The sequence below is a fragment of the Myotis myotis genome, unplaced genomic scaffold, assembly GCF_014108235.1.
Source record: "Myotis myotis isolate mMyoMyo1 unplaced genomic scaffold, mMyoMyo1.p scaffold_m19_p_11, whole genome shotgun sequence".
Classification (NCBI taxonomy): Eukaryota; Metazoa; Chordata; class Mammalia; order Chiroptera; family Vespertilionidae; genus Myotis; species Myotis myotis.
In genome coordinates this window covers 10040290-10055332 of record NW_023416315.1, presented here as the reverse complement: position 1 = coordinate 10055332, position 15043 = coordinate 10040290, and the positions used below count along the sequence as shown (strand labels likewise).

The 15043-nt window shown below is 38.4% G+C and overlaps 1 protein-coding gene across 4 annotated transcripts in view; it reads left to right on the top strand.

Annotated features, from left to right (window-relative positions):
• Positions 1-15043, top strand: part of CDK13 (cyclin dependent kinase 13) — a 111526-nt gene that overhangs the window by 23076 nt on the left and 73407 nt on the right. For 2 of the 4 annotated variants that reach the window (XM_036327443.1, XM_036327445.1), the window contains exons 2-4: positions 7355-7972; positions 12981-13151; positions 14386-14540. In XM_036327443.1, coding sequence (XP_036183336.1) covers positions 7355-7972; positions 12981-13151; positions 14386-14540 — 944 coding nt within the window. The remainder of the gene's footprint in view (positions 1-7354; positions 7973-12980; positions 13152-14385; positions 14541-15043) is intronic. The other 2 variants (XM_036327444.1, XM_036327446.1) reach the window with 1 other exon arrangement.

Genomic DNA, 15043 nt, shown 5'->3' with positions numbered 1-15043 from the left:
TAGTTTTCTATTATAAAGTTTTTTTGCTTCTTTTAATCTGCCCTCTCTTTATATTTAAAACACATATGAAATTACTGAAAACAGTACAGAAGCATACAGAGCAAGATGTAAAAGAAGCCCTTTATGTCTTTTCATTCCCATTACCTTCCAAACATATAACCATGCAAGTAGATTGAAGTACATCCTTTTTCTGTGTATATAATTACAAACATATATACATATAAATGTTAAGAGTGTTTGCCATCAATATTGTTATTTACATGCTTTTTTTAAAAGTAGGATTTGCAGGTCCTTCTGTAAGGCTACATAAAATTCCATAATGAAATTTATCAAGTTTTATTTAACTATCAGTTGTTGGGTACTAAGCTGATTTTTCTATATTACAAACTATCCTTTAAAGGATATTGTATAACAACTTGTTGACACAAATGGAAATATTTTCTACGAGGGTATTCTTGTAAGTAAAATTGCAGATCAAAAGCATTTGGTAGATATTACCAAATTGCCTTTTAAAAAGCCTTAACAATTTTATATTCCCTTAACAATTTATATTTATAAATTGATAATTTATGTGTGACCATTTCTCTGCATTCTCACGATTACTTGATATTTTCAAAATTTCTATTTTGGCCATTCTGATGGTTGGAAATTTATTACCATTATTTTGTTTTGCCTTTTCTGGTTACCAAAGAGAAGGGAGCATTTTAATTTCTTTACTGGTGATTTGTATTTCTTATGTGATTGTATTATTTTTATAATCACTAAGATCCTCTATTATTAAAAATAAGGAAATGTTTACATTAGAAAAATTAGTTTTGCTTATTACATTCATTATTAGAAAATGGATGTAAAATGTTTGATTGTTAATGAAAATAATAAAATCATCTCAGTGTTTATATGAAGATACCAATTAACTAAATGTAATAGTTTTCTAATTTTTCAGTTTAAGGAGAATTTTATCAATGGACCTATGACTATTGGTTAACTAGCTGGTTATCAATGACGAAAAGCATTCTGTTAATATTTGCAGGCATTCGGAGAAGAAGATAACCTGTTTATTCGTTTTTATTCATCAATTCAATAGAAATCTTTTGATCCCTTGTTGCATGACAGAAAAAGTTTTAGGCACTGGCGATGTAGTGATAAACCAGACTGGTGGAGGAGAGGGGTATAGATGTGTTAATATATCTTTCTGGTGAGGGGAAGTCTCACTGTGGAGTTGATAAATGGAAACCAGAATGATGAGAAAGAATCAGCCATGTGATGATCTAAGCATCCCAAGAGAAAACAGTATGTGTGAAGATACCAAGTCAGGAAGAAGTGTGACCTTTTGAAGAATCAGAAAAGAGTCCAGTATGGCTGGAGCCTACTGAGTGAAGTAGAATATAAGGATGAGAGGCAGTTTGGGTTTTGTAGATGACAAAGATTTTGACTTTTATTCTAAATGCAGTGTGAAGCCATTGGTAAGTTTTAGACAATCCAGCTTATGTTTTTAAAAGACAAAAGACAAAATACAAGGCAGTATGTAACAAGTATTATGTGATTTCAGCAAATGTGGAGGTTATAGAGGAGATGGTACTTTAGCTTGATCCATGAAAATAATTAAGAATCAAATAAGTGAAGGGGAAGGATGTAGTATGGTGTAGTAGCAATAAATAGTGCCTGGCTTTGAATTGGAAAACTTGGTCTTGAGTTTGACTGTACCTCTTCATAGCTCCTGGACTCTAAATAGACTTCTTAACCATCTTTATTTTAGCCCCCCCATCTGCTTTCTTTTATACCTTGGTTGCTATGAAGAGCAAGTCAAATTAAAAATGCCTAGAAAAGTGTTTTGTAAACTGTGAGGTTCAATGCAGTATGTTTGTTTATTCAGTAAAAAACTGCTATTTATGTGGTATTATGCTAAGGGGTGTGGAATGATAAAAAAAACAACCCAAAAAACAATAGACATCAAAGAGGTCCATTCTGCTCCTCAAAGAGGATGTAGTATAGTAGACAATCTATATATATAAAAGCCAAGCGACCGGAACAACTGGTCGCTGTGACGTGCACTGTGGCCGGTCAACCAGCCAGATTGGGGTGGGGCCAGCAGGCCAACATCCTGTGGCCCCTCCCCCTGACCAGCCTGGCACCGATCGGGGTGGGCCAGCTGGACCCCACCCGTGCACAAATTCATGCACTGGACCTCTACTGTGGTACATAAAATACAACGTTGAGTCATAAAAATCATATAAAGTGCTATTGGAAGTCAAGCAAGCAAGGAGAGCTTGCTTCTTTCTTGGTGTTGGTGGTAAGGCTTTTTGAAGAAAGGACTCTTGAAGTAGGCCTTAAAAGATGGATAGGACTTTAATAGAAGATGGGAGGAAGAGAAATTTCTCAGTAGATGAATCTGTGGGAGTAAAGGCATTGAAAGAAGCATTAGGCAGATTCAGAAATTGATAAGAACGGCAGGGTTTCAGGCTAAAGAAGGTGAATTAATTCAGTAAGAATACTATCAGCAGTATACTTAATTCTGCAAATATTTATTAAGCATCTGCTATTGCTATGTTTGTACTAGGTAGGACTATGAAGACACAGTAATCTCAGTTTAGTTAGGGAAGATAGATGATCTAATTATTCTAATGAGATATGATCAAAAGCTGATAATCACAGGACAAGGAACATCTTCAGCTGCCTGACTTCATAAGGGAAAACTTTATATAGAGGTCTTGTATATCTGATGCTTTGAAATGAAGTATCTCTTTGCTTAGCAGATAAAAGAGGTGAAGAGAGGAATGTCAGAGAAATATTTCTCTTTATGTGTTTTGGGATGGCTTGGCAAGGCCTTTGTATGCAGTGCAAGGCTGTGAAGAGTTTTGTAGAGGGGTAACTGAAAGATGCAGATGGCAGTATGGAGAGTAAATTGGAAAAGATAGAGACTAGAGGTAGGAAACCTGGCAAAAAGGATATTTTGGAAATGACGTTTTATGGTTTTGGTCTCTATACTAATTGGGCCAAGTGAGAGATGATGTAAGCACTAATGTGAAATGGTAACTATGGGGATAAAGAGCCTGGAAAACTGGAGAGATGCTTATATGTAGAATTAGCAGGTCTTGGCTATCAATGGATATGGAAGAAGGGAGGAAAGGAATATAGAATGACTTCTGGGTTTCTATTTCAGTGAATGCCATTGCCTAAGAATAAGATACATTTAAGGAGAAAGGAGGGTGGGTTTGGAGAGGAAACAATAGTTTTAACTGTATGGTGTTGAAGGTACATATAGGATAGTTGGAAGGGGGAGGATGACTTGGTGGGGTAATCAATAGTTAGGTGATAATTAAAGCTGTACATAAGCATAAGTTAAATTATTGTGGGAGAATGAGTGTAGTGAAGAAGATAACCTTAAAGAGCACCGAGAATCCTAGAAGTAAAAGAATCAGGGAAAAAGTAGTGGAAGTAATTAGGAAGTATTTTTTAAGGGTGTGATCAACATTGTCATCACAGATACTGATATTTTTCTTCCCTCCTTTCTCCCACTGCCCAAAATAAAGGAAAGGTAGATCATTGGTCACCTCAGTAATTACAGTGAGGGTAAGAGCCAGAATTTGGCTGCAATTGGAAGAGGTAAAAATATAACATCAAGGTACCATCATTTGCATGTTTTGTTTTGTTTTCTGGTCTGTTTTTAAAAAGCTGAAAGACTTGAGTTAATTTATGCCTTGAGACGAAATAGCAAATGGACTATTGCAACAGAAATGCTCAGCATAGTGCATCTGAAACTTTAATGAGGGTCTTATTAAATGTAGGCTCTGTGTCAAAGGGTCTTTGTTGAGGCCAGAGATATAACATTTCTGACAAGCTTCCAGATGATGCCAGTGTTGCTGTCTTTAGACCATACTCTGAAGATCTAGACTAGAGAGTATGAGATTGATAGCATTTTAGAGAACTTAGCCTTGGACCTCTACTAAGGTGGAATGTAACTTGGATAGAGATAAAGAATACATTTGCAGGCAGGAGACATGCTTTTGATAATCTTTTTATTTTTTCTGTGAAATAGAAGTACAGTGATGTTAAGAAAAGACATTGGGTATGGTAGGTGAACTTGAAGAAAGTTGTGAAGGTTTGGAATAGGTACAGAAAAGAGAAGGAAAGTGAGTGGATTGGAGACATGCAATAATCACTGAATAGTGAGGATTACTTTGGTTATCATGTCTATAGAAATAATTGGAGCAGGGAGAGATTAGATATGTGAAAAGATCAGTTATTTTTAATAAGTTAAGGAAGGAAGCCTACAGGGGAGGTAATGAGGTCTGAAATAGAACAGTACCCTGGAGAATTGAAGATGAGGGCGTGTAGTCTGAATAATGCCACACCCCTCCCCAAAGATATTCCTGTGAACCTGTGAATGTTATCCTACATGACAAAAGGGACTTTTAAAGATGTGATTAAAATAGGGAACTTGTGATGGAGAGATGATCCTGGATGGGTACTATGTAATCACAGGGTCTTTTTTTCTTTCTTTTTAATTGAATTTATTGGGGTGACCGGTTCGCAAAACCATACAGGTTTCAAGTGTACAACTCAATAAAACATTATCTGCGCACTGTATTGTGTGCCCATAGCACCAGGCGAAGTCTCTTGGTCCCCATGCCCCCCCACTTTGTCCACTTCCACCTAGCCTCCACCCCCTTTCCCTCTGGCTACCACACAGCTGTCTTATCTATGTGTTATGTATCTATGTTTTTTTAAAAATATATTTTTGTTAATTTTAGAGAGGGAAGGAGGGAGGGAGAGAGTGGGAGGGGGAGAGAGAGAAAGAAACATTAATGATGAGGGAGAACAATTGATCAGCTGCCCTCCTGCACTATGGAGACCAAGCCTGCAACCCTGGTATGTGCCCGGACTGGGAATCAGACCGTGACCTCTTGGTTCATAGGTCAACACTCAACCATTGAGCCACACCGGCCAGGCTGTATATATGATTTTTGGCTAATCCCTTCATCTTCTTTCAGTCAGTCCCCACATGCCCCACCCCTCTGTCAGCTGTCAGTCTGTTCCAAGTATTCATGCCTCTGTTTCTATTTTGTTCATTAGATTGCACATATAAGGTATTTATCTTTCTCTGACTGGCTTATTTCATTTAGCGTAATGCTCTCCATACTGTCACAAAGCATAAGAGTTTATTCTTTTTCATGGTTGAATAGTATTTCATTGTATAAATATACCACAGCTTTTTCATCCACTTATCTACTGATGGGCACTTGGGCTGTTTCCAGATCTTGGCTGTTGTAAATAATGCTGCAACAAACATAGGAGTGCATATATTCTTTCACATTAGTGTTTTGGGATTCTTAGACTGTATTCCCAGAAGTGGGATCACCAGGTCAAAAGGCACTTCCATTTTTAATTTTTTTGAAGAAATGACATATTGTTTTCCACAGTGGTTGCACCAGTTTGCATTCCCACTAACAGTGCATGATGGTTTCCTTTTGTCTACATTCTAGCCAGCACGTTTGTTGATTTATTGATGATAGCCATCTGGCAGGTGTGAGGTAATATCTTATTGTAGTTTTACTTTGCACCTCTTTGATGATTAGTGATATTTAGTATTTTTTCATATGTCTGTTGGCCATCAGTATATCTTCTTTGGAGAATTATCTATTCAGGTCCTTTGTTCATTTATATATATATATATCTCCTATATAATAAAAGCCTAATATGCCAAGTGTCTGGTCATCCAGTCGACTGTTCAACCAATCAAAGTGTAATATGCTAATGATATGCTAAGGCCTCTCAACTGCTCACTATGATGTGCACTGACCAACAGGGGGCAGATGCTCCGACCAGTAGGTTACCTTGCTGCTGGGGTCCGGCTGATCAGGACTGAGTGATATGTGCCAGACATACTCTGGAGCCCTACTGTGGTCCCTCTCTGGCTGGCCAACCTCCCGCATCCCTCCCTGGCCCCGATCATGCACCAGTGGGGCTCCTCAGCCTGGCCTGTGCCCTCTCACAATCCCGAACCCCTTGGGGGATGTCAAAGAGCCGGTTTCAGCCAGACGATGTAACAACCAGTCGCTGTGATGTGCACTGACCACCAGGGGGCAGATGCTCAATGCAGGAGCTGCTCCCTGGTAGTCAGTTCGCTCCTACAGGGGGAGCAGTACTCAGCCAGAAGCCAGGCTGATGGCTGGGGAGTGCAGCAGCAGTGGTGGGAGCCTCTCCTGCCTCCGCAGCACTGCTAAGGATGTCCAATTGCCATCAGTCGGAATCCCCTGAGGGCTTCCGGACTGCGAGAGGGCACAGGCTGAGCTGAGAGGGGACACCCCCCCCCCCCAGTTCACAAATTTCGTGCACTGGGCCTCCAGTGTGTGTGTGTGTGTGTGTGTGTGTGTGTGTGTGTGTGTATTCGTACATATATAAATATATATACCTTTATTATTGATTTCAGAGAGAGGAAGGGAGAGAGATAGAAACATCAATGATGAGAATCATTGATTGGCTGCCTCCTGCACACCCCACATTGGGGATTGAGCCCGCAACCTGGGTATGTGCCCTGACAGGAAATTGAACCTTGACCTCCTGCTTCATAGGTCGATGCTCAACCGTTGAGCCAAACCGGCCAGGCCTCCAATAATTTCTGAGACGTGAATTGCACAGTCATTAAGTAGTTCCCAAGATTTAGAGACTTTTACTTATTACCTAATGACAGGTGTTGTCTTTTTCACTCTTGTAGACAGACCTACTTCTGAACTTAATGGGTGAAGATGCTTTTGAGATGTAGAGATCATCTCCCTGGTAAAAGATCAGTCACCCTGCTACTGCTATCCATGGTATCCTTGTTGCCTGCTTCTGTTTTCTTGTTTTGTTTTGTTTTTAATGTTTTTATTGATTTCAGAGAGGATGGGGGAGCGAGAGAGATAGAAACATCACTGATGAGAGAGAATCATTTGATTAGTTGCCTTCTTCCTGGCCCTCCCCATTGGGGATCGAGCTCACAGCCCTGGTAATCGAACCATGACCTCCTGGTTCAGTGCTCATCCATGGAGCCGCACCTGATGGACTTCCTCCTAATTCTTAACAGTATTTCTTCTCTCAGAATCTGTTTTCATCCAACCTCACCTTTGAGCTTTTGTAGGCTAGGTCAAGATACTCAGACATTCGCTCTAGTTTCAGTAAAACTATAGCCACCAGATCACCAGACACTATTCTACTTAAAAGCACTTTTTGTTTTTTAAAAATCCTCCCACAAAAACTATATTATGATTTTGAAATTAAATAAATCTTTCATTTCACAGGCTGGAGTTAGCAGTTTTTATAAATTTCAACTGAACTTTTCTGAATTACTAACTAAATCTTAATTATTTTCCACCAGACGGTCTGCCAAATCCCGAAGCAGAAGCCCATATTCATCTAGGCATTCAAGATCTCGTAGTAGGCACAGATTGTCTAGATCCAGAAGTCGGCATTCTAGCATTTCTCCTAGCACACTAACTCTGAAGAGTAGCCTGGCAGCTGAATTGAACAAGAATAAAAAAGCACGAGCTGCAGAGGCAGCCAAGGCGGCTGAGGCCGCTGCCAAAGCTGCCAAAGCCTCCAACACTTCGACACCTACCAAGGGGAACACAGAAGCTGGTGCCAGCGCATCACAGACAAACCATGTGAAGGATGTGAAGAAACTTAAGATTGAGCCTGCACCTTCTCCCTCAAGTGGTGGAACTTTAAAAAATGACAAGGCAAAAACAAAGCCACTTATTCAGGTAACAAAGGTGGACAATAATTTGATTGTAGATAAAACCGCCAAGAAAGCAGTTGGGAAGGAGAGTAAATCTGCTGCTACAAAGGAGGAACCAGTATCTCTTAAAGAGAAAACCAAACCACTTACACCAAGCACAGGAGCCAAGGAGAAGGAACAACATGTGGCTCTAGTGACCTCTACATTACCACCGTTACCTTTGCCTCCCATGCTGCCTGAAGATAAAGATGCTGATAGGTAAGTGCAGAAAATTTGGTCAATAACTGTTTATTATTATTTTTTTTGTTAATCCTTACTTGAGGATATTTTTCCATTGATTTTTAGAGAGAGTGGAAGAGAGAGGGAGAGACAGAGAGAAATGTTGATGTGAGAGACACATTGATTGGTTGTCTTCTGCATGCACCCTGACCAGGGCCAGTGTATGTGCCTTTGACTGGAATCAAACCCAGGACCCTTCAGTCCATGGGCCAATGCTCTATTCACTGAGCTAAACTGGCTAGGGCAGGTCAATAACTGTTTTAAGAAAAAAATATGTAAGTTTGAAGTGAGAAATTATTTGACTTTTTTCCCCAAAAAAACTTTACATTGTATAATGACAAAATTATAGCTTATGCTTAGAATTCCCTGGAAAAACTTGCCAATGTCTTGGAATACAATGTATATATCAGTTTGAGTTTGAGAATTAGAACTGCCGGTATATACTTTGATTTAATATTCCTTGATGATAGTATCAGAGACAGGACATTTAAAAAAATATATATATATTTTATTGATTTTTTTACAGAGAGTAAGGGAGAGGAATAGAGAGTTAGTAACATTGATGAGAGAGAAACATTAATCAGCTGCCTCCTGCACACCCCCTACTGGGGATGTGCCCACAACCAAGGTACATGCCCTTGACCGGAATTGAACCTAGGACCCTTCAGTCCATAGACCAACGCTCTATCCACTGAGCCAAACCTGTTAGGGCTGAGAGACAGGACATTTTATGAGGGAGTCTGTACTGGGTAATATAAAGCATGTGTCTTGGTTTTTTAAGTTTCTTTAGTGGCCTTTTAAATTTACCAGTTTGGGTGGATTTATGAATTTATCCTTTTAGTCTTTCTTGACTTTAACTTTTTTGCAATTAGGGATTGATTATATATTACAGAAAACCCATAATGTGGTTATGCTTTCCTTTAATATATTTACGGATTTCTATTATGAATATTGGGGATGTGGCTTGCTTTTTATTTTGAAACATTTTATTTTTAAGAGGATGAAGGTAAGAATATGTGTAAATTTCTTAAATGTATGCTAGGATAGATGCATTATGCTATTGCGTTATATCTGCCTATTATACCACTTAATTTTTTCAATTTTTATGAAGGAATTAGAGCTGTTTTCCTTCTTTCTATTGAGAAGCAACTTTATGGACAATTTTCCTAACTGAAAGAATTCTGCCAAAACAAGCAGATAAAAACACCACGTGGGTAGTTCTTTCAAGTGCTCACTTTGGTTAGCATTATGAAAATTTTATAACTTAAAAAAAAATTTCCTGTGTCATGCCTTCTGAGGCCCTTTTATCCTACAATAAAAAAATGTTACCACGATACCCCTTTCAATTTAATTTGGTGTTATTCCATTATACTACTATAATTGTGGTAATTCCAGGTTTGACTGTTATCTAGGAGTATTGAAGGTTCATAATAGTGATTTGGAATTTTTGTAAGTGCTGGAATGGGCTTTTCAGCACAATTGAGTGCAGATTTGAGTCACTGGTACCTGAGAATCCAGTGATTCTGGACCAGTGAGACTTGTCTCTACTTTATTTTTCATACATGCTTTAGGGATAAATTTTTACTGGTGGTATTTTCAAGAACTCAGGACATACCCATGTGAATGCTCAAGGAGGATATTCTCTGTGCATCTGTTTTTGTGTGTGTGTGTGTGTGTGTGTTTTAAGTTTATAGTTTATTAATCCTCTCATGAAAAATCTGCACAGACACCACAGATAAAGTCACCGAAGAATCTTTACTCCTTCTGTAGTTCAATCTCCAGCTCACTTTTTGCCAGCACCAATGTTGGCCTTTGCAGTGCCCCTGACTTTCTTCATTCTGTTCTTGCGTTCCTTTCTCTGTTTTTTTGAGGTCTTCTTCTTATATAGGCCATGTCTTGCCAAGTCTGTGTTTGGGTTCATTTTTCTTTGCGTAATCCAAGGAATCATAAATCATGCCAAAGCCAGTGGACTTGCCACCACCAAAGTGAGTTCTGAATCCAAACACAAAGATGACATCAGGTGTGGTCTTATACATTTTGGCTAATTTTTCCCGGATTTCTGTCTTGGGTCCTGTTGCCTTCCCAGGGTGAAGGACATCAATGACCATTTGCTTCCGCTGAAGTCGTGTGTTGCTCATGAACTTCCTGTTCCGGGTAGTTACCGTGTCATTCGTGATGGAGGTTGATCTTTAAGCAGCCAGGGAGGAAAAGAGCTCTGTGCATCTATTTTTAATGAGATGGTGACACATTTCATATTTGGTCATTAAAAAATTTCTTTTGATCTACCTTCTTTTCTGTTTTTCTATTTGTTGTGTCTCTGCTTTTATTTTTCTGAATGTGTTTGTATGTTTCGTGGATATATAATTTTCTTCTTTTTTTTTTAATCGTCACCCGAGGATATGTTTTCATTGATTTTAGGGGGAGAATGAGAGAGAAAGAAACATCAATATGAGAGAGAAACATCGACCAATTGCCTCCTACATGCACCCTGAACAGGGATTGAACTCTCAACCTGGGACATTGCTCCACCCAACTGAGCCTCAGCAGCCAGGGCAAAGATGTTTCTTTTTTTTTTTTTTTTTAATTAAATCTTTATTGTTCAGATTATTACATTTGTTCCTCTTTCCCCCCCCATATCTCCCCTCCTCCCAGTTCCCGCCCCACCCTCCGCCCTCACTCCCCACCCACTGTCCTCATCCATAGGTGCACGATTTTTGTTCAGTCTCTTCCCGCATCTCCCACACCCCTTTCCCCCCCAAGAATAGTCAGTCCATTCCCTTTCTATGTCCCTGATTCTATTATAATCACCAGTTCATTCTGTTCATCAGATTATTTATTCACTTGATTCTTAGATTCACTTGTTGATAGATGCATATTTGTTGTTCATAATTTGTATCTTTACCTTTTTCTTCTTCTTCCTCTTCTTAAAGGATACCTTTCAGCATTTCATATAATCCTGGTTTGGTGGTGATGAACTCCTTTAGCTTTTCCTTATCTGTGAAGCTCTTTATCTGACCTTCCGTTCTGAATGATAGCTTTGCTGGATAAAGTAATCTTGGTTGTAGGTTCTTGGTATTCATCACTTTGAATATTTCTTGCCACTCCCTTCTGGCCTGCAAAGTTTCTGTTGAGAAATCAGCTGACAGTCGTGTGGGTATTCCCTTGTAGGTAACTGAGTTTCTTTCTCTTGCTGCTTTTAAGATTCTCTCTTTGTCTTTTGCTCTTGGCATTTTAATTATGATGTGTCTTGGTGTGGTCCTCTTTGGATTCCTTTTGTTTGGGGTTCTCTGCGCTTCTTGGACCTGTAAGTCCATTTCTTTCACCAGGTGGGGGAAGTTTTCTGTCATTATTTCTTCAAATAGGTTTTCAATATCTTGCTCTCTCTCATCTTCTGGCACCCCTATAATTCTGATGTTGGTACGCTTGAAGCTGTCCCAGAGGCTCCTTACACTATCCTCGCATTTTTGGATTCTTTTTTCATTTTGCTTTTCCGGTTGGGTGTTTTTTGCTTCTTCGCATTTCAAATCATTGACTTGATTCTTGCGCTCCTCTGGTCTGCTGTCGGGAGTCTGTATAATATTCGTTATTTCAGTCAGTGTATGCTTAATTTCTAGTTGGTTCCCCAACATAACATCGAGGGTCTCATTAGTTTTCTTGTAGATCTCATTAAGTTTATTGGCGGCTTCTAAACAGTTCTTGAGAGACCTTAAAAGTGTGGTTCCTCAACTCTATATCTTCCATTGACAATTTTGTCCTGTTTCTTTGTCTCCGCATTTTGTTATGCTTTCTTGGTGCACCCCCTAGTGGTCTTTGTGCTCAGTCTTGTAGTTAAGCCTTGATTGTTGTAGCTAATACCAGGGAGGGTTTGACCTCCAGGCCAAGTGGCTGTGAGAATCAGCTGTGTCTGCAGTGAGAGAACTTCTGTCCTTTAGGGAGGTGCTAATCTAGCCTTTGCCTGAGGCTATCTGGCAAATGCCTCTGTGCAGGGCTTGGGCGGGGCGGGTCGCACAGGATCAACAGGGTGGGCCGGAGAGAGCAGTTATGGCGGCTCTCAGTCCTGTCCCCAGGGGCTCTGCCTCTCTGAGTCCCAGCAACCGCTGCAAACCTTGGAGAGAAAGCTGCACTCGCTCTGACCGAAGCCAGACAGTCCCGCTTCTCCCGTTTGAGTCTGGGTCCCTAGAGACTCACCCGTATCTGGAGCTCAGAGTCTGCGACTCCCTCCCGATTGAAAACGCCAACCGCGCCCTCCGCCGCCAGCCCGCTCCGCACACTCCGCACCTCAGAATTTGACTTCAGCACTGCACCTCCTCTGAGTGTCTGTATGCGTTTCTCTTTCCTCCTAGTTGTAGGACTTCCACTCAGCCAGCGTTCCTGTGGTTCTGGGTGATGTCCGTTCCGTCTTTTAGTTTCACTTTTGAAGTAGTTGTTCAAGGCAGCAAACTCCGGCGTTAACCTATGCCGCTATCTTGGTTCTCCTCAATAGCTTGTAGTTTTATTATTTCTTACAACAAAACAACTTTCGTTTCTTCATTGGAATAAAACCAAATGCTATTACAAAATTAATTTTCTTGTAAAAGTTTACTTTTTGTTCTAATAGAGCCTTATAGTAATTATATATTATTTTTAAAAATACACAGACTTTTACAGAAAAATAAGAGTCCCCCATAAACCCTGCACTCAGTTTCCTCAGTATAAACAACATTAGTATGTTACATTGGTTAAAATTAATGAGCCAATATTGATAATCCATACTTTGTTCAAATTTCCTTAGTTATGAAATTATACATAGTTTTTTACCACCCGATTTTAAATTTGCATTTGAATATAGTATAATATTTTATCTGGAAAATAAGAAACATAGTTCAGTATTTTGCCATTGTATGCTACTTAAATATAAGACTTGGCTGCATTTTTATTTTTCAGTGAAATAAAGTTTTATTGGTTTGCGTTTTTTTGTTTATTTTTGTCTGACTCCTTTGTTTTTTAGCTTACGAGGAAATATTTCAGTAAAAGCAGTTAAAAAAGAAGTAGAAAAGAAATTACGATGTCTACTTGCTGATTTACCACTGCCCCCTGAGCTACCAGGAGGAGATGATCTCTCAAAGAGTCCAGAGGAAAAGAAAACAGCAACACAGTTACATAATAAAAGGAGGCCTAAGTATGTGCTTGCTTTCTACCTGCTCTTAAATTGACCAGAGGTGATTCTGGATCCTTATAAAACACGAAATTAAGATTTAAAATAATAAAAAGTGTATTTATTTGTTCGACTTAAATATCTGAATAAACTCTTATTAGAGTTTTGAAAAAAATTTCTTAGTTGCCTGCATACCTATTCAAAATGACTAATAAAATTAAATTTAACTTTCTCTCACAGTTTGTAATGTATTGATTTTGGGGGTTATTGTATGTGTTAAAGATAACTTTTATAATGAAGATATTTAAATAACAGAAACACTGAAATTGGGCAGGTGGTAGTCAGCATTAAGTAATCCCAAGCAAAATTAGTAATGGGCAAGCTGCTGGTCTTTCCTAGGCTGCATCAGTCAAGCAGGGAGAATGTTGATTTCTTTTTTTTTATTTTTTTTTTAACTTAACCAATCGAATGTGTAGAAGTTACATCCGTTGTAAGCATTGCTGTTCAGGTAGCACCTATTGTAAGAATATAAGATGATTTTTCTAGTATGGAGCAGAAAGCTAGAAAACTTTTAAAAATAGTCTTTCTTTGCGTATTAATAGCTTTATTCCATTATATGAATTTCTGTTACCGCAGAATATTAAAATACTACAAAACTACATTTTTTTTAAAGAATGTCAAATATCATATGTATAACACACACATACACGCACACACACTTAAAGTGTGGATTCCTTAGTGTTGATTTTATTAATACTTGTGTACTGTCAGACTAAAGTCTTTCTGGTGTTTCCATTTTCAAGATAATTTTATCTACCATAAGTCTAAATTTGTCAGTGAGCCTTATAGTTAGATTTTTGGTAATGCTCATTATCAAAATTCTGTGTTTTGAAAGCAGATATATAGTCAATGAATGAAAAAGAAAACTTTCTGGAGGTTGGTTAGAGAACTTAACTTTGGCTCTTCATACCAATGTTGGTTTTTTCCACTAACTGCAAATGAGGTTTTATTTCTAAAAGTCCTTCATATAAGCTTTACGTCTTTTCTTCCACAGTTTAAGTGCTATTGTACAAAAGAAGAGTCAGTGTGGAGATTGATACCTTGACTTTCTTGATATTTTATAGTACCAAATCCCGGAGTTACTTGCATTCAAATGTGGAAGGGTATGGGGAAATAAAGGATGTAGGATTAGGTGGTGGGAGGAGATTGAGTATTTAACAGTTTATTCAGTTTGCTTGATTGTATATAAAAACTTCAGAACTATATTTGATAGAATATGTGGGCCTCGCTATGGTGAAATCAAAGAAAAAGATATTGACTGGGGAAAACGATGCGTGGATAAGTTTGATATCATCGGAATTATTGGAGAAGGAACCTATGGACAAGTTTACAAGGCCAGGGATAAAGACACTGGTAAGAATGCCAAATGCTGTGGATCTTTAGGACTATGGAATGTATTTGTGTTTCTTTTCTAATGAATAACTAACTTCAGCAATTTTCAGGAAAACAGTTAAATTTTTATTATGTTTTTGTTTCATCTTGTTATTTTATATATGCACTTAAGTAAGAATTGAGTACATGTAAGTGGGTGTGCATATATTTATATTCTAAAAGTGTTTAGTATTTGTAATATGTAGTATGCTGAGATTTAGGTTTCTTTTTTTATGGTGAGTAAATTCTTAACGTTGTCAGTAATCAGAGGAAAAAAAGTATATTGATGTTATTAGACTTAGTAATAAATCTTGTTGTAGTAAGCCTTATACAACACTTATTTTGGCCAAAATCTTTTTTTTTTTTTTTTCCTTCTGTAGAAATTACCCTTTATTTGGAGGCCAGATTTAGCAGCTGAATCTTTCAGAACATAATCAGGAACCTGAGAGAAAGTTTTAAAAGGCCTTGCAGAAGAGGAAAATGTA